General features: G+C 50.3%; 1 protein-coding gene and 1 long non-coding RNA gene across 6 annotated transcripts in view; one reads left to right on the top strand and one right to left on the bottom strand.

Moving 5' to 3' along the window:
- The window catches only part of NTN1 (netrin 1), a 202,091-nt gene that overhangs the window by 147,976 nt on the left and 34,577 nt on the right, over positions 1-19,538 (top strand). For all 5 annotated transcript variants that reach the window (XM_086358893.1, XM_086358892.1, XM_086358894.1 and 2 more), the window contains exons 4-5: positions 1,136-1,285; positions 4,384-4,437. In XM_086358893.1, coding sequence (XP_086215019.1) covers positions 1,136-1,285; positions 4,384-4,437 — 204 coding nt within the window. The remainder of the gene's footprint in view (positions 1-1,135; positions 1,286-4,383; positions 4,438-19,538) is intronic.
- Positions 6,686-7,878, bottom strand: LOC147352046 (uncharacterized). Its single transcript, XR_015147898.1, has 2 exons — positions 7,546-7,878; positions 6,686-7,311 (listed from the first exon to the last, which is right to left on the bottom strand). It is a non-coding gene; the product is annotated as an uncharacterized LOC147352046 (long non-coding RNA).

Raw genomic sequence — 19,538 nt, 5'->3', positions numbered from 1 at the left:
TGATCTAGTGTCTGATGGAGGTTGCTTCCTGATTTGCAGACCGCCACCTTCTTGCTGTGTGCTTGTACTGAGAGCTCTTTCTCTCTTCCTCGTCTTCTGAGGGCGCTGATCCCACCATGAGGGTCTCACCCACGTGACCACATCTACCTGATTACCTCCCAAGGGCTCTGCCTCCTAATGCCATCACATTGGGGGTTAGCTTTCAACATATGAATGTGCAGGGGGGATGGAGTCATTCAGTCCATAGTAGGGGACGTGTCCCCTTAAACTCCTCTGGCCATTTTGTCACTGGGTCCTGGAAATAGGGACGGAGCCTTGGGGTGCAGTGTGACAGGGTGGGCAACCGCAGCTCTTTAGCCCATTGCAAACCTGGAGGAGGGGTGTGGGGTGCAGCAACCCCTGAACTGAGAACCAGGGCCTTGTGGCACTTCCCAGTTTGGCCAGTCCTTTTCTGCAAGGCCCTGGGAGGTTCTGTCACCTCTAAGTCTTTAAATTTCATCAGGGCCTTTAACTGAAGGATAGTTGTGACTCTTCCTGGAGCTACAGTTGATGGGTTTTGTGATCCAGAAGCCTGCATCTCAGACTGCCTGCCTGCCAGTCAGATTGGCTGGACAGAGCAGAGTGAGGGCAACAGCCCTGGAAGGGACACTCCTTGCTGACTCCCTCTGAGGTGGCAAACCCCAGGGCTCCATCAGGTCCCAAACCCTGTCCCTCCCACCCAGAGGTTAGCAAGGATGCCTGGCCGCTAGGAGCTGGCTGGGGGCAAAGGAGCAAGAGGGCACAAAGCAGCCTGTCAAGGGCAGGTGTATCCCCAAATCTGACTCCTGCCCTCCCACTCAGCCAGGGGCTGTGAGGTGTTCCTCCTGGGCCTTCAGAAGGGCACCCCAACTTGACTCCTCTGCCCAGACTGTCCTTTCCGGTTGGTCCATTCTGATTTTCATTTCCTGTCTCCAGGTAGGCAGGTGGTCAGTGATCAGAGCTTCTGGAATGTGTGTGGGTTGGCCCCCCGCACCCTGCTCAGCTCTTCCCCTGGGGTGGGGTCTGGGAGGGTGCCGCTAGGTGGGCAGGGCCTCGGAGGAGGGTGTGCTCTGGTCACTCCCACCCTCTCACCCCCTCTGTTGTGTATCCTCCACAGCCTGCGATTGCCACCCCGTGGGCGCTGCTGGCAAGACCTGCAACCAGACCACGGGCCAGTGTCCCTGCAAGGACGGCGTGACCGGCATCACCTGCAACCGCTGCGCCAAGGGCTACCAGCAGAGCCGCTCGCCCATCGCCCCCTGCATAAGTATGCGGGGCGCCTCTCCTCCCGGCTGGGGCTCAGGGTCACCCATGTCAGGGGGCCAGCGCTCATTGAGGTGGATCTCTGCACTCACTGGGGCCCTGTGTGAGACCCCCAAGCCTATGGGAGTCTCAGCAGAGCCAGCCCGTTCATGGCTCTGTTCTGACAGTCTCCTGCTCCCAGGGTGCCAGGGGAAGCATATCTACCTCTTCCTGTATCCACCTTGGCCCTGGGCCTGGGCTGGGAGTGAGGTCTGGATCAGGGGCTGCTGCTGTGGGAATTCTAGGCCCCTCTGGCCTGGCAGAGTCAGAGCAGAAAGAACAGACTCCAGGCGGGGCACCAGTGGCCTTTAGGAAGGATGGCAGCATCTCTGAGGGTTCCAGAGGCCCCTGCAGGCTAGTGGTCAGCCCCTTAGTTGCTGGAACTTGGGGAGAGAGCAGGGGTGGCTCAGGGCCTTGGCTCGGGAGAGCTTTAACATGTTAAAACTGCACAGGTGTCACGAGCAGAGGCTGGCTGGGCGCTGGCCCCTGGCCTCGGCCTGTTTGATCCTGAATACAGGGCTGACCTGAACCAGAAGGGAGGATGAAGGAGGAGCGAACCCCAGCCTCCGAGGCAGACCCCAGGCACGAGGCTGCCTCTCCGGAGCAGGGCTTAGCACACCCTGCCTGGGGATTTGGCTCACTGCCTGGTTTTATGTGGCTGGCTGGGGTTTTTTTTTTAAAAAAAAAAACCTTTTAAAAATGATTAAAACAAAAATTAAAAGATTACTAATTTACGACATGTGAAAATGATATGAAAGGAAAAGTTCAGCGTCTGTAAATAAAGTTTAATGGGACCCAGCCAGGCTCACTTGTTCACAGACTGCCTGTGGCCACTTTGGGGCTGTGACGGCAGAATTGAGTAGTGGCGACAGAGCCCCTGTGACCTGAAGGGCCCAAAACGTTTCCTAGCTGGTCCTTTGCTGGAGAAGTCGGGCAACCCCTGCTTTATGGTTTTCAGTGTCCTGTAGCTCTGGGTGGGCACCAGCTTCTCAGGTCAGATACCAGGGTCTTGGAACAGACAACCTGAAGCAGAGCAGGAGGCTGGGGCCAGGCAGCTGCTTGGGGTCCTTGGAGTGGGCCCTGGATCTTGCAGGGAATCTGCTCCCCCCTACACTGGGCGGGGACATCCCACACCTCACCCACTTGACTTGAGTGTGGCCGCATGTCCAGGACAGTCTGGGCTGCGTGGCTTCCAGCAGGTCTTACGACCAGAAGATGTTGCCATGGTAACAGCGGATACCGCAAATCCGAACCACGGGAAATTGAGCCTGTGTCCATCCAGCCTGTGTCCAACCTGTGGAGCAGGTTGAGATGGTTTTCACGACGTCTAATTGTCCGGATCTCAAGCTTGCAAGGGTCTTTCTCTTCTGGCCCTCTAGAAAGCTGACCATTTTTAGAAAGTTGGGAGGAGATCGGCCCCACCATCCGAGCTTGTGAAAACATAGGAGAAGCAAACGAGGTCTCCTTGCGAGGGGGAGTCAGGAGCTGTCACGTTCCCAGAGTGGCTGGAAGCAACATTTCAAATCCCTGAGGGGAAAGGCCTGGAAGTGGAGCTGATGTTTCAGAATTAGGGATGGAAACCTTGGGAGATGAGAAAGCATCCCGCTTTCCAACACGCTGTGTACCTTTTCCCTTCCTCTTGAAAAGGGCGGGCTGATGCTGGGGGTGAGCGTCACTGCCAACCACCTGGAGACCCAGGATCTCCATCCTGGGATTCCTGTGAGCTCTTCCTGCCAGCACCAGGTTTCAGGTGTCCAGACAGGACCTTGGACTCTTGTATCTGTTTGATCACAACTCTGGGAGTCATGGGGCCCTCTGCTCATGTCCTAGAGCCAGGCCTGAGGAGTGGGGCTCGGGCAGCCAGGGTGCCTCCATGGCCACTGGCCCCAACCCTTTCCTGGACTTGCAGGATTAGGCTGGGCTGTCTGGATTTCCCTCTGGAATGTTCCTGCTGGGACCAAGTAGCTCATGAAGACTCAGAGAGAGCCCAGCTTCTTAATGAGCTGCTGTAACAGGGCACCTGTAGCTTGCTGTCGATGATAAAACAACCTGAGAGTAGAGGTTCAGCTCCATATCGAGGGCCAGCCCTCTGCCTGTTGCTTCCGAAGGTGCACAGCTGGCTTCTGCGGGTGACCCTCAGGTTTGCCCCCAGGCCCGAGTTTTCCATCTTGACCACCCACCAGGACCCAGGTGGCAGCTGATCTAGAGTCTGGGGGGGTCCAAGGGAGATCTTAACCCCTAGCAGTCAGGTGGTGGCCAAAATCAGTGGGGTTCGTGGAGTTGACTGTGACCCCACACTCATACGGTCACTCAGCAGGGGAGGTGACTCCCTGCCACTCAGGGAGTTTGGGTTCTTAGTTTGGCCCCGACTAGAAAGAGAATCTGGAGCCGTGAAGTCTGGGTCTTTCCTAGAGACTGGCTGAAGCTCCTCTCCTTTTCTGAGTCCAGGACCGGAGCTTGTAGGAACGCATTGCTGTTCTCAGTAGGCGAGGAACGGTCCCAACAGAGCACACTTCTCTCTGGCCCTGCAATCTTCTGTATTGTCAGTCTGTTCTCCCTGCCGAGAAAACACCTTACTCTTGAGGTGTGAGCCTGTGGGAACCTAAGCCAGGGTGCAGGCCCCTCTTTGCATGTGGAAGACACCTCCCAGCACCCTCACATGCCACCCCTGCCACAGACAGCTTCCCCACCCATAAGTCAAGGTCAGCCTGAGCTCAGAGTCTGTTGATGATGAGTAAGGGGGGCCTAAGAACCCCTCTCTCTGCTCCCGGCACCGAGGCGAGTAGATGGCACCCAGAGAGCAGAGGGGGCAAAGTCCTGCCTTCCCCTCCTCCAGTCTCTGCCAGCTGGAGGGACAGCTTCCAGCTGAGAACAGGGTGGCCTGGCCCCTACGCCAGGCTTTCCCTTCCTCCCTGACCATCATCTTCCGGGGTGAAGAGTGGGACCAGGAGGGAGGGCTCAGGGAGGTTGGGAGGAATCTGCACTGTGCTCTTTCTTCTCTAAGGTCAAAAATAACGTGTTCTGACCTTGTTTCCCTTTCCCTTCACCCTGAACCCCACAAAGAGATCCCTGTGGCACCGCCAACCACTGCAGCCAGCAGCGTGGAGGAGCCCGAAGGTAAGTGGTCCCCTTGCTGCTTTCTTGCTTTTGCTGTGGGGTGCGCTGGGGGCTGGGGAAGGGAGGTCAGAGGGGCCAGACTCCCCGGCCACCACTGGGGCGCTGGCTGGTATCAGTGGTTCCCCTGGGCTGCACTGAGCAAGATGGAGCCACATGGCATTTTCTGCGATGATGTCCCTTCTAAGAATAAAGGGGAGGGGGCTTTATTAGTGCCTAGGGCTAGCTTGCCTTCCAAGCTTGGGACCCTCAAAGCCATGGTCCTCCTGCTCAGCCAGCGAGGGGAAGAAGCTGTCTTCTAGCCCAGGGCCATCCAGGCCAGGGTCCTGTAAATTCCTTCTTGCAGAGACGGAAGGAGATGGGTGGTGGGGATGGAAAGGACATTCTTAGAGCACTGGGATCCATAAACAAAATGAGGAGGGGTATGAATCGGGACAGGAAGAGACTCACGCTCTCACTGTTCCTTCCCTCTAACTGAAATTAAGAGTTTCCAAAAAAAAAAGAACTTCCCTGGTGGTCTAGTGGTTTGGACTCTGCACTTGTACTGCAGGGGGCATGGGTTCTATCCCTGGATGGGAACTAAAATCTCGCATGCTGTGTGGCCAAAAAAAAAAAGTTTCCTCCATTGCAAAGGTGGACCACAAACCACAGCCGGGTCAGCAACATTGGAGATTTGGCCACCTGCAGAAATCCCAGCCGTTTTCACATCATGTTAGAGTTGGTGCAGGTATCATGAAATATTATTTATGCTTGCTAATTGCTTAAAAATGATGAAAGTTACCAGCCCTGCTGTGGGATCTTGATTTATAATCATTAATAAAGAAACACATACATTACATCACTGTACCATAAATCTGGGGTTTTGAAAATATTTGGGTAAGTGTACTTCAGTATTGATTAGTTTCCTTTGTAGTCTTGCGGATTTTATTTCTGCATTTAGAAATATTACTGGGAGAAAGGGCCCATGGACGTCACCAATCCTTGGTACAAGAAGGGTCACCTAACCCTGGCTTTGGGCACAGAGAGGGCTCCAGCCTGGCTGGAGGGGGCACCAGGTGGAGAGCAGGTCAGGGTGTACCCAGTGCCGTGGGCCTGGGGTCACATGGGGCTTTTGCGTACTGGTACTTGGAGTAGGGAGCTTCCCAGGTGGCTCAGTGGTAGAGAAGTCGCCTGCCAGTGCAGGAGGCACAGGATGCATGGGTTCAGTCCCCGGGTCTGGAAGCTCCCCTGGAGAGAGAAATGACAACCCACTCCAGTATTCTTGCCTGGAAAATCCTATGGACAGAGGAGCCTGGTGGGCTACAGTCCGTGGGGTCTCAAAAGAGTAGGACATAACTCTGACTAAACAACAGCTTGGAGTAGGAGTGGGCATGGGGGGCAAGAATGGTGACAGTGGAGCCCCTAGGGGACCTCAGAGTCAACTCGGGGGCCCCCTTTGCTCCTCTCCTGGTTGGCCTGTGGGGGAGGCCCGGGTATCCGTGTGATCACCTGAATGCTTTAGAATAGACTGGATTGTTTCAAGTGTCGGCCGGTCCCTGGGAACTTGAGAAAATGGATTCAGAACTTGGATATTCATAGTCACCAAACGGCCCTCAAAGAGGAAAGGCCAGAAAATTTCAGGGAGTGCTGGAGGCCTCACTGGGGAGAACCAAAGACATAGTGGACTTAGGTTGCTGGGTCTTCAGCACCTTTGGTTGAGTCTCGGGGACACTTACAGGAGAAATTGTGCTGGGAAGGGGCTGGAGGAAACAGCATCATGGGTGCCTGGGAGGACACTCTTTGATAAAAAACAGATTCAGAGGGACAACCCCAGTTCATCCAGCTCCTGGGCTTCCCTGATAGCTCAGTTGGTAAAGAATCCACCTGCGATGCAGTAGATTCCGGTTTGATTCCTGGGTCTGAAAGAGCCCCTGGAGAAGGGATAGGCTACCCACTCCAGTATTCTGGACTGGAGAATTCCATGGACTATGTAGTCCATGGGGTCGCAAAGAGTCGGACACGACTGAGCAACTTTCACTTTCAGAGCAGTTGAAGCGAGAAGACACTTTCAGGTCATGGAGTCCTGCTTCTTGCTTTTGCTGTGACATGAGCCCCAGCAAAGCTCACCAGGATGAGCTCCTCAGGCTGAGAACACAGCCCATCCAAGGTCAAGGCAGATCTTCATGGTCTCTCACTCTCGTCTCCCACTTTTCTGGTCCTTCCAACCTTGACTTTAGGTTTCTCACGGTGGTTTTTGGCTTTTTCCTTCCAAATTCGAAACGTGCAAATGGAATAGAGGAGAAGCAAAAAAACAACTCATGAGATTTCTCTACAGGCTATGAGAAGCTGGTATAAAGCTCAACCAAACAAAAGATTCCTGGGCAACTAAGCGGTAGCATCTTGCTTTGAAAAAACTTTACTAATTCTCAGTTAAGTTTTCTCATTCCTTTTGGTTTTGTTACTGTTTATTTCCTTTCTTTCTTTTGGACCTTGGAAAACACAATTTCAATGGAAGCAAACAGTCAACGAACACCCTTGACAAAGTGCTTCCTCCACCGAGGGGCTAGGTGAGCAAGTGTGATGCCTGTCGAGATGCTGGGTCCTTGGCCAGACCCGTTGTGACCTTCTCTGGGTCTCCGGATGCCCAGGATCTCTCATGCTCTCCCCAGGGAACTTGGGCCAGATCCGGATCACGGGCTTTGGGACTCTGGGGTCTGCCACAGCAAAGGCCTTGCTCGCCTCGTCTCAGCAGGAGGGAAGTTGTGGGCAGGAGGCCAGGGGGCCCCCTGGGAAGCGGGGCCTGGGAGCTCAGTCCATCCGAGCCTGTCGATTCTTGCAGTGTTTGAATAGGGAAGGCCTCCATGCTGGGCTGCCTGAGAAAAGCTTGTTTACTTTTGCCTGAGGAACGAAGGAGAATTAATAAAGCCGAGAATTTGTCCTGAAAGCTGATGGACATAACCTTACCCTGAACCCACCCATCCCCTTGAAGGGCCAGTTCTCTCTGGGAATGCTGTCCACCTGCTCGCTGAGCCAGCTGGTACCCCATTTTGGGGGGAAGGGAGGCAAGGAACCGTGTGCCCGTGGGAGACCTGGGGCTGGGAGAGAGATAAAGACCACCCGCTTCAAACCCACCGATTTGTAGTTGTAGTGACCTCTACAATCAGCTCCAAGATATCGGTCTATCTGCATGTTTGGTTTGTAGAGGCTCCTGGGTTTAGCAGAATAAGCACTGTCTCAAAGCCAGGAGATCTGGGGTTGATCCAGCATTGACAGTGAAGCCTTGAACAGAGCAAAGACTGCTTTCTGCCTCCTTGAAGGATGAAAGGATGGGACCACTGGTCCTGGGCCTCCCTGCCCTGCGTCTTCTGGGAGGAATGAACTTCTGCTAAGCTTTCTTCTTCCGTGTCAACACCTGCTCACTCCCCTGCTCCCTCTGGTGATCTGCTTCTCCCACGAGCCTCGCATGCCCCCGTGGGCAGAAGGTGCAGGTAAATAGTTAACACCTGGCTGGAGGTGGGGCCTGATTTCTAGCCTTTGCTGCTCTCCCTGGTGTAAACCAAGCCCAGGTGAGCCTCCCCACTGGAAATAGTATGTAGATGCCTTGGGAACCAGAAAACCAGAAAGAGGCAGGGCGGCCTCTGAGAAGGCCAGGCACTGTTTACTTGCGCTGGCCTCCGGGTCTGAAGGGACATGGCTGTCGTCCGAGTGGAAGCTGGACCCCAGATGGAGGTAGGAGAGCGAACAACCAACGCCTGGGCTCCCGCCACCTCCCAACTGGTCTTGGGTCCTCCCTGCAGCCCAGCTGCACTTACCCCTTTTAGGGCCCCACGTGGTGCCCTCTGCCAACCGCTCCAGTGGCCCAGCCTGGGGGTAGGGGTAACTTCCAAGGCCTCCCACCCCCAGCAGCCCTTCAGGGGAGCCAGGCAGCTGAATCTACATGAGCCAGCAACCCCCCAACTCAGGTGCTCCCAGGTCAAAGTTGGGGGTGTTTAAGGGGATGGGGGTGTGTGTGTAAGGGATAGGGGTGGGCTTAGAGATGTCACCTCTGGGGACCCAGCAGCACCTGTTTTTTCCCAAAAGACAGTTTGGTTTTTCTAGACCTGTAGCTGGATAGGGTTGGATTATTCTCACTTTAGACTTTGGTTTTCCGGGGGAGAGGGTAAGACTTGAACACAGCATTGGCTGGTATTTGGGTGGGGTTGGGGTGGCGGGGTGAAGGGCACTGAATTGGGAGTTTTGCCTGATCTTGTTTCCTCTGCTGTGAAATTGGGTAATGATAACACTGTTGAGTATGGTTATTGTGGGGATTAAATGAGATGATCTGGGTAAAAACTGTAGTTCGACAGTGGGCTTATAAGTGCTCAGTTAAAAAAAAAAAAAAGCAATGGAATGCCATGGAAAATATAGATGCTTCCCTGGTGGCTCAGTGGTAAAGAATCCGCCTGCTGATGCAGGAAGGGGAGGGGTGGGGTGTTGATCCCTGGGTCAGGAAGATCCTCTGGAGAAGGAAGTGGCAACCCACTCCAGTGTTCTTGCCTGGAGAATCCCAGGGACAGAGCCTGGGAGCTACAGTCCTTGTGTTCGCAGAAGAGTGGGACACAAATTAGTGACTAAACAACAGCAAGATGGAGGGAGGGGCTGAGCTGGGCTAAAGTCTCTCCGTTCCTTGCTGGGACTGTGGGTTTACATGAGGACGGGTGCAGAGAGTCAGCCAGAGGGAGGGCCCTTGGGAAGACCTTGATTGGAAGCATGTGGGGCTGCCCAAGACAGAGGCCAGGTGGCCTCCTTACAGACCATAAGACCCTCTTAAAGACTGGAAACCAGTTAAAGAGCTTGACTTCACAATAGCCAAAAGGTGGAAACAGCCCAATGTCTACCAGTAGCAGACCAGATAAACTCCATGTGCCATGTCCATAGGATGGAATATCATGCAGCCATAAAAAGGGATGGAGTACCAGCATGGGCTAGACCCATTGAACATACTAGAAGAAAGTATGAATGCTGGTACCTCAAATGCTAGCATTTAAATGCTGGAAGCTTGAAAACACTATCCTGAGTGAAGGAAACCAGACTAAGAAGGCCACAGAGTCTATGATTCTGTTTATACGAAATGCCCAGAATAAGCAAATTCAGGGATAGAAAGTAGATTTGTGGTTGCCATGGAGTGGGAGGAGGGAGAGATGGGGAGTGACTGTTTGATGGGTGCAGGCATTCCTTTTAGGGTGATGGAAGATTCTGGAACTAGAGAGTGGTGATGAGTAACACTGTGAATGTACTTAATGCCACTGAATTCTACATTTAAAAACGGTAAATTGTATATGTGCTTTACCACCATGTGAAAAAAAAAAAATTGTGCCAGGTCTTAGTTGCGACATGCAAGGTCTTTGCTCTTTAGTCACGGCTATATGAACTCTTAATGGCACCATGTGGGATCTAGTTCCCTGACCAGGGATCGAACCCGAGCCTTCTGCATTTGGAGCATGGAGTCTTAGTCACTGGACTCCCAGGGAAGTTCTTACCACAGTTTTTTTTTTTTTTTTTTTTTAAGTTGAATTTTTGAGGTCAGAGTGCAAGGGTGCAGTGATCTGGTTTGTTTGGGGTGGGCTGACTGGAGAGCGGGAGCCCTGGGGACGGGGCGCTGGGGCTCAGGCAGCAGTGGGCAACAAGCTTGCCTTCCCGACCTTTTGTTCACTGGGAGACTTCTGAGTTTGGGGGGCTTCTTCGTACCTCCCCACTTCGTCCCCAAGCAGAAATAGCTCAACCAACATGGGGAAATGGTGGATGTCCTCTGTGACCTTCTGGATGTACACCAGTGGCTGTGTGGCTTAGTGTTATGTTGAAAAGATCTGCCTGCACAGCCCGCATCCTCTTCTCCTTTTAGGGTTGTCTTATGAGGATGTGGTTCTCTGGGTCCCAGTAAGGGAGCCATTGTTACTCCTGGTATAGGAGAAAGGGACCTGTGAGTTCGTGGGGGCGGGAGTGGGGAGCTGGGATCCCCGACCACAATCACCTGTAAGCAGCTCTGGCTACTTGTAAGGACAAGGTCTGTTAATTGATTGCTAATTGGATTTCAGGAGATGGGGTGAAACAGGACGTAGGGCTGTCCTGGATCAGCCATTTGAGTAAACGGCCATCAGATAAGTATTGCCCCTTGAAGAGTTTGGTCCAGACTCAGGAGTGAAGATAAAGCAGTTCTGGCTAAGTGAAGGAGAAGGAGATGACATTTATAGAATGCCTGCTCCGTGCTCGGCAGCCTTCCCAAATCTTAGCCATTTAATCACCTCATTTACCTAGGTGAAGTAGGTACTGTTATTACCCCATTTTACGTAGGAGAAACTGAGGCTCGGAGAGGTCAGCGAGCTGAGATTCCAACCTCAAGGTCTGTGAGTGGTGTTATTTATTTATGGCTGTGCTGGGTCTTCATTGCTGCCTCGGGCTTCCTCTAGTTGCAGTGAGTGGAGCTACTTGTCACGGGGCCTGGGCTTCTCTTTGTGGTGTCTTCTCTTCTTGTGGAGTATGGGCTCTAGGGTGTGTGGGCTTCAGTGGTTGCATCTCGTGGGCTCTGGAGTGAGGGCTCAGTGGCTGTGGCTCCTGGGCTTAGTTGCCCTGTGGCGCGTGGGGTCCTCCTGGACCAAGGATTGAACCGGTGTTCCCTGCTTTGGCAGGTGGGTTCTTAACCGCTGGACCACCAGGGATGTCCCTGTGAGTGGCATTAACCTCCCTGTCATTTGACCTCTCGGTAGCCATGCTAGTTGGTCAGTGTAGGGTAATTAAAAAAAATTTTTTTAAATATATAAACACGTATATATTAATATATATATATGAACACATGTAGTCACACACACACGACCTTGTGGTAACATCCTACCAAGAGAGAAGACAAACTGGTGTGTCCACAGGGGACCTAAAATCAAGGTAGAGATGGAGGTGCAGCCAGTTAAAAGCCACTGTCTCCCACAGGTGCCCGTTAAAGTGCCCCTTGGGAGTGTGGTTTGTCGGTGTGGGGCGCTGGAGTGGCTGGTGTGCCTGAGGCCACAGGATCTGGGCTTGGGAGAACCACTTAGCAGTGACCTGTCCCTTTGGTCACAAGGCAGCTGAACGAGACCGGCATGTGGATCAGCTTATAGGTTGGGGGTTGGGGTGGGCAGGGCCTCGGTGACTTCCTCACAGCCTTATGTCCTAAAAAGTGTCTGCAGAGAGTCAGCTGAAAATTGTTAAAACTGCTAAGACTAACCCAGGGAAGCCATTAGAGAATTAACATGCAAAGGTCAGTAACTTTTCTTATATCAGCAATACCTAGTTACAAACTGTGTCAGAGCCAGTGAAAAGCATATAATGGCCTGTAGAAACTGTTTACTGAATATACCTTTTTTTTTTTATGGTAATGGAAACAATCTCCCAATTAGAATAGCAACAAAAATATCAAATACACAGAAATAAAAGTAGCAATAAAAGTACAGAGTATATATTAAAAAAATAAAAAGAGGGTAAAACTGGAAATTTGCCAGTGGTCCAGTGGTTAGGACTCTGCATTTACACTGCCAAGGACCTGGGTTCAATCCCTCCTCAGGGAACTAAGATCCCACACGCAGTGCAGTGTGACCAAAAATAAAAATTGAACTTAAAAATTAAATTTTTTTAAAAAGAAATAAAAAAGATTATTTCCCAAGGGACACTAAAGAAAAAATTGGAAGATCGTACCATGTTCTGGGAGGGCAAGACTCAATACTGTGAAATGTCAGTTCTCCCTGAAATCTATAAGTTTAGCATCATTGTAGCCGAAATTCCAACTGGATAGAATGTGATTCTTAAGTTCAGGGAGGAAAATAAATGAGTGAGAAGAGCCATGAGTGTTTTTTAAAAGAGAAGAGTGATGACAGGTGACTCGTCCTACCAGGTTTTTTAAATACTGTAAACAGGATATTGACTGTAGTGTCATCCTGGCATAGGAACAGAAATCACAAAACCGAGTAGCAACTCCAGAAACAGAAACAGACTTGAATATGAACATAAGGACTTGTATACGGTCAAGCTGTGATTATAAATCAGTGAGGAAAAGGGTGAATCGGTCAGTAAATGGTGCTGGGAAAACTGGCTGTTTATTTTTAAATAAGAATAAAATTAAATTTCTGCTTCATGCTGTGAACCCACATAAATTCCAGTGGATGAAATTTATTTTTAAAATCTTAAAAATTCTAGGATAAAGCATTGCTAGTATCATGTAATCTTTGACTAAAGAAGGCTTTCTTGATATACAAAAGTCAGAAATGATAAAGGGAAAGATTTTAAGTAGATAAAAATAGAAAACCTCTGTACCTCAGAAATCTCTAACCAACATAAGGCAAACGAAAAGCTGAGAAACATCCATTTTTAATGTGAATGACAAAAGACTAATATCCTCAATAAATAGCTTTTACAATTCACCAAAAAAGAGATCCTAATACAAAATTGAGCTGAGAAAATGAACTAGAAATTCAGAGAATTTATTCAAATGACAATAAGTATCTGAAGTAATCAGTTCAGTTAAATTAATCAATCGTGTCTGATTCTTTGTGACCCCGTGGACTGCAACATGCCAGGCCTCCCTGTCCATCACCAACTCCTAGAGTTTGCTCAGACTCATGTCCATAGAGTCAATGATGCTATCCAACCATCTCATCCTCTGTTGTCCCCTTCTCTTCCTGCCTTCAGTCTTTCCCAGTACAAGAGTCTCTTCCAAGGAGTCGGTTCTTCACATCAGGTGGCCAAAGTATTGGAGCCTCAGCATCAGTCCTTCCAATGAATATGAAATCAGGACTGATTTCCTTTAGGATGGACTGGTTTGATCTCCTTGCAGTCCAAGGGACTCTCAAGAGTCTTCTCCAACACCACAATTCAAAAGTATCAATTCCTCAATGCTCAGCTTCCTTTATAGTCCAGCTCTCACATCCATATATGACTACTGGAAAAACCATAGCTTTGACTAGACAGACCTTTGTTGGCAAAGTAATGTTTCTGCTTTTTAATATGCTGTCTAGGTTGGTCATAGCTTTTCTTCCAAGGAGCAAGAGTCTTTTAATTTCATGGCTGCAGTCACCATCTGCAGTGATTTTGGAGCCCAAGGAAATAAAGTCTGTCACTGTTTCCCCATCTGTTTGCCATGAAATCATGGGACTGGATGCCATGATCTTCGTTTTTTGAATGTTGAGTTTTAAGCTGGCTTTTTCACTCTCCTCTTTCACTTTCATCAACAGACTGTTCAGTCCCTCTTTGCTTTCTGCCATAAGGGTGGTGTCATCTGCATATCTGAGGTTACTGATATTTCTCCCGGCAATCTTGATTCCAGCTTGTGCTTCATTCAGCCCAGCATTTCACATGATGCGTATAAGTTAAATAAGCAGGGTGACAATATACAGCTTTGACGTACTCCTTTCCCAATTTGGAACCAGTCCGTTGTTCCATGTCCAGTTCTAGCTGTTGCTTCTTGACCTGCGTACAAATTTCTTAGGAGGCAGGAAAGGTGGTCTTGTATTCCCATCTCTTTAAGAATTTTTTCCACAGTTTGTTGTATTTGAAGTATTACACTTTAGTTAATAAATATTTTTATTTAATAAGTATTTGCTTCATAAAGAAATAATATTAGCAAGAATACATTTTAGGGACTTTCCTGGTGGTCCAGTGTCAGAAGACTTCAAGCTCCCAATGCAGGGGGCCTGGGTTAGATCCCCGGTCAAGAAACTAGATCCCACATGCTGCAACTGAGACCTGGCACAGCCGAACAAATAAATACTGAAAAAAGAATACCATTTAAAAACCCTTATTAAATTGACATTAATAAACAAAAAGTAATTCCTAGTGTTAAAGGAGTTAGGGAAACAGGCACTCACCTGCTCTGGTGATGGGAAGGTAACTTGGTACCACTTTTATGAAGGGCGATTTAGCATCATGTATCAAAATGTATTTCTGACTCCATCCTTTCCCTCATAGGAGTTTAGCCTAAGGAATAGTGATGTATGGCAAGACTTAGCTACAAGGACCACATGTCTTTCAGTAGTGTGTTAGTGACTCCGTTATGAAATATCCATATAATTATGTTGTAGGAGAATATTTGAATATGAAATGAAAAGATACAGTATACCCGCTAAAGCAGATTACACATATAATTACATGCGGAGGATCAATTTTGGTTGGTGAAAAGACTTGCTTACACAGCATTTCGGAGAAATTATTTCGTTTGTGCTCATATATTCACATAGTTCCCAGCCTGGGACTGTTTTGCCCCCAGGGGATGTTTGGACATTACTTGAGACATTTTTGGTTGTCAGTAGGAGGAGAGTGCTAGTGGCATCTAGTAGGTTGGGGCCAGGGATGCTGCTGAACATCCTGTATCACACAGGACAGCCCCCTCGGCGATGGATTATCCAGCCCTGAATGGTAATAGGGGTGCCGAGGTTGAGAAGGCAGGTGTATTTTTGCAAGATAGCGCCCACGTGCTCTCTCCAGAAGTACTGAGGCAGGATGCTGCTGGTGATTTCTCAGTTACTCGGTTACTCAGTTACTGCAGCTGAGGGTTTAGAAGGGGACTTCCTAGGTGGCTCAGTGGTAAAGAATCTGCCTGCCAATGCAGGAAACTCAGATTTGATCCTGGGGTCGAAAAGACCCCTGGAGTAGGAAATGGCAACCCACTCCTGTGTTCTTCCCTGGAAAATCCTGTGGACAGAGGAGGCTGGGGGGCTTCAGTCCATGGGGTTGCAGAGTCGAACATGACTGAGCACGCACGCACATGCATGAAGGTTTAGAAAGTGAAGTTTTTCTCTCTTTTTTTTTTTTTAATAATATTTATTTATTTGGGTGCATCGGGTCTTAGTTGTGGCATGCAGGCTTCGTTGCTCCAGGACATGTGGAGTCTTACTTCTGTGACCAGGGATCGAATGCAGTCCCTTCCATTGTAAGATGGATCCTCAACCGTTACTGGACCACCTAGGGAGTCTCTAAACTGAAATTTTCGGAAATCAGCTAGCTGTGATTTCAGCAATCATAGGTAATGCTATGCTCACATAGGCAAGTGTTTGTCTGATCCTTTTTCCATGGTGAATTTTAGCCCAACCAAATATGAAATTTATCCAAAGTTCTGAGCTTTACTATGTATTACTGTATTTTGAATTAATGTGATTTAACTGATTTAAAATTTTTATGATGAAAAATCTTGGAGCAGTGGCCAGAACAGAGTTAGACTTCCGTGTTCCCATCACATTGATTTAACACTTAACATCATGCCCCATTTGCTTCAATGATTTTTTTTTTGCCAAAAGATTTTCCGAGAAAAGCTTAGACATTATGACATTTCACCCCTAAATATTTCAGAACCCCTCCTTCTGAAAAAGAACATTTCTTACATCTTCTCAGTAGTTTTATTACACCTAACAAAAGGAACAATAATTCTTTAATATCATCAGATGCCCAGTCCACCTTCCAGCTTTCTTGGTTCTCCCCCAAATGTCTTTTGCAGCTGGTCTACTCAGTGGTTTAATGATTACAACATAATGCAATCATGTGCTACACGAAGCATTATATTTAGAAGTGCATTAGCGTTCTGTTTTTGAGGGTAGAATGTGTGTGAAGTGCCGTGTCAAATGAAAAGTGCTACCTGCGTGTTACCTGTCGTCATTGTTAACTTCATGATCTTAAGGGGCATGGCCACATCTGGCCATAGGGTCGTGGGCTTTGGGGACAGGGGTCGGGTGATAGCTCTGAGCTTCCTTCAGGGGAGTGTCCCTGAGGAATGGGCACCTCCACAGCTGAAGGGACAAGGGAGCCAGCCACCATCATAAATCCTTGTCACTACCCTCTGTGATGGGAGCTGAGGGTGCTGGAGCTAAAAGCCATTCAGCAGTGGCTTCAGGTGCCAAGCGGGGCTGGAGAATTCTCGGGTGTGGGGCTGTCCCCTGCATTTTCCATTTGGTTCAGCATCTCTAAATGGTTGTGACCATCCAATATCCTCTGGTGGCAAAACAGCTTCTGGTTAAAAACTGCCGGGTTCTGGTTAAGCCCAGATTTCCGGACATCAGTGGTGTTCCCTAAAACACTCTGGGAAAGGAACCAGAGGCTGAGCCAGGGGACTCAGTGGTTCCCAAGGCCCCTTTCTCTCGAGCAGCACCCGCCCATTCCTCTTGCCCTGGCTGGAGACCGGACCGATCTGTATGTGTTAGGTTGGACCGAATGGAATTGCCATTTTCTTTGAGCATTTGTGGCCCACAGAAGTGGCGATTCACATGACTCAACTGACTGCTTCTGTCCTTTTGGCCAGCAGACCCAGGCAGCCTGCTGGACAGACTTTCTCTCTCTGTCTGTCAGTCTGTCTCTGAGACTTTTCTCTGCCTTTGTCTCTGCCTTTCTTCTCTGCCACCTTCCTTATTCCTTCGCTTTCCCTCCATCTCCTCCCCCTCCCTTTCCCCCCTTTTTAGGGCCTGCACAAAGGGCCGAGGGCAGAGGTCAGGCTGGGGTGAGCAGGACCGGGAGAGCACGCCGCCCCCGTCCCACCACCGGGGGCCTCAGTCACCCTGGGGAGCACAAAGGAAGCCCCTTGGCCTGGGAGGTTTCAGGACCCTCATTGTTCCTCTTTGGCCAGGCCTTTGCAGGTGGAGCTGCCACCAGCCTTGGAGGAAAATAAAGGGATGAGCCCCCAGAGGCCAGGGGAGCACGTGGGGGCGGAATATTCAGCCCTTCTGGGGGCTCTTCCCACTGGGGACTCAAGGGGGGGGTGGCTGGTGGGGATGGGACAAGTGACAGGTGTCAGTGAGAGAGAGGCTTGGAATCCCCGGGCCCGCCCCTGTGTCACGCGGATGTCACAGGGTCCTTGTTGCTGAGGCTGGAGGGTTGGGGGCGTGCAGGCTGCAGAGCTGGCTGAGGTGGGGCGGAGGCTGAGACACCCCCACCCCCACCCCGAGGGGCGGCCCCTGCCCAGAGCTGTGCCTGGAACCTCCCTTGGGATTCCTGTAGCGGCCGGGGGCTGGGCGCTGGTGTCAGGCATCACAGTCAGTCCCCTCTCTGCTTGCTCTTGGGTTTGTCCCCTGTGAAACCTCTCTTGCTACTGAAGTTAGTAAAGCCCCCCACCCCACCAACCCCAGAAGTGGTCCCTCTGATTTCTTAAATACCCTGCCAGGTTTAAATCTACTCCAGACTTGGACTTTGCTGGTGGTCCAGTGGTTAAGAATCTGCCTGCCAATGCAGGGGACAGGGGTTCGATCCCTGGTCCAGGAATATTCCAGATGCCACAGGGCAACTAAGTCCCTATGCCACAACTACTGAAGCCTGCGAAGCCTGTGCAGCCCCATGAGGAGTAGCCCCATTCACTGCAACTAGAGAAAAGCCTGCATAGTCAAGAAGAAAAAAAGCTACTCCAGACCTAAAGCAATAATAATAATAGTAGTGTATTAGTTCAGTTGGGCTGCCCTAACAAAACACCATAGACTGGGTGTCTTAAACAACAGAAGTTTAATTTTCTCAAAGTTCCAGAGGCCGGAAGTTCATGTTCAGGGTGCCGACATGGTCCAGTTTTGGCAAAGAGCCTCTTCCTGGCTTACAGACTGCCAACTGCTTGCTGTGTGCTCACCTGGCGGGGAGGGAGCTTTCTGATGTCTCTTCTTCTAAGGGCCCTAATTCCACCCTCATGGGCCTCACCCTCATGACCTCATCAAATCCTAATTACTCTCCAAAGGCCCCACCTCCAAATACCATCACTTTGGGGGTTTGGGCTTCAACACGGGAATTAGGGTTGGACACAGTTCAGTCCATGGCAAGCAGTGATGACAGCATTCTTAAATGCCATCATTTACTTTAAAACAGAGGTTTTGAGTATTCCATGACCCTCCCCCACACCAGTGACTCGATGAATGTGTCCTGCAGACCACTTGATAGCTCTGGGATCTGTCTTGCCATTGAAATGAAGCTGTGGGCTGATGGTCTGTTCAGCCCCCTCCCAGCCCCCTCCCACTCAGTATTTCCGCGTCCTGGCTGGTTGGCAGACAGTGATTCTGGGGCCTTTTGGTCACAAGTGGTTGCCTTTGAGGCTCTTTCAAGATTGCGTTGAGGGGATCCTGGGGGATTTGGACCAGGAAGTGTGCCCAGACCTAGGGGAAGGAAGGTGAAAAGGAGAATGGACGGGACATCGTCTGCCCATTATCGAGCATCCTCCCTGGCTGTGGACGTAGAGCTTCAGTACTGGAAGGACCAGTATGGTCTTGAGGTGGGAGAGGCTACCAGCTGCCCCTACCATCTGATATGCATGAGGGACTGTCCCCACTACCCCCCACCCCCACCCCACCACCTCCTGTCAAGCAGGACTCTCTGCTGCTTGTCCCACTGTTTCTAAACTATGGACAGGGCTTATGAAACCGGTCCCACTCTACCCCAAGACGTACCCGCACAGATCAGGGGCCTTCAGAGCTTTAGTTCAGTTAGAGCCATGGACCTGAATCTGAGGAGAATCTGGGGACCCTGCCCTCTTCCAGTTCCTTCCAAAGGAGAGGTCAGCTGCTTCCCAGGGGAGGTGGTGGCCTGTGTGACTTGCATTGTTTTGTGGGTTCTGCTCAAGAGTAAATTGTGTTGTAGGATCAAGGAAAGGAGAGGGCTATTCTGTTTGCAGAGGTTAGAAATGAATCAGGGTCTGAAACAAATTTATTTTTTACAAAGACATGTCTGAGAATTGGTGGTGTGCCAGAGCTGGCACACACCTGCTCATGAGAGCCGACTGCTGGCATCTCTTCCAACTCTGCATTCAGGGCACGGTGCTGGCAGTTTGAAATTGGCTGTGGTGGGAATATTTACACCTTGGAAATTGGCACAAGCTGTGAATCAAGGCTTTTTCTTCCCAGGGAGCTGGTGGTTACACATTTCTCAGCATTTCTCCCCAGAAACCTCCCAAGACTGGAATTTTGCCCCCTGATAGCAGTATGAAATCTGGACTTAGTGCATCCAATCTGGCTTCCCCATTTGACAAGTGGGAAAGCTGAGCCCCAGAGGACAGTGACGGCTGAGGTTACACAGTGGATTGATGGCAGAACCCAGGTGAGGACCCAGGTCTCCCATCTCCCCACGTACCGTACTGTCTCAAGCCAGCACCCTTTCAAATTGTGGAGAGAGATCAG

Source organism: Bos grunniens, chromosome 19 (genome assembly GCF_055505025.1).
Source record: "Bos grunniens cultivar Pamir isolate PY7600 chromosome 19, Bosgru_T2T1.0, whole genome shotgun sequence".
Lineage (NCBI taxonomy): Eukaryota > Metazoa > Chordata > Mammalia > Artiodactyla > Bovidae > Bos > Bos grunniens.
This window is presented reverse-complemented; position numbering and strand designations above follow the sequence as displayed.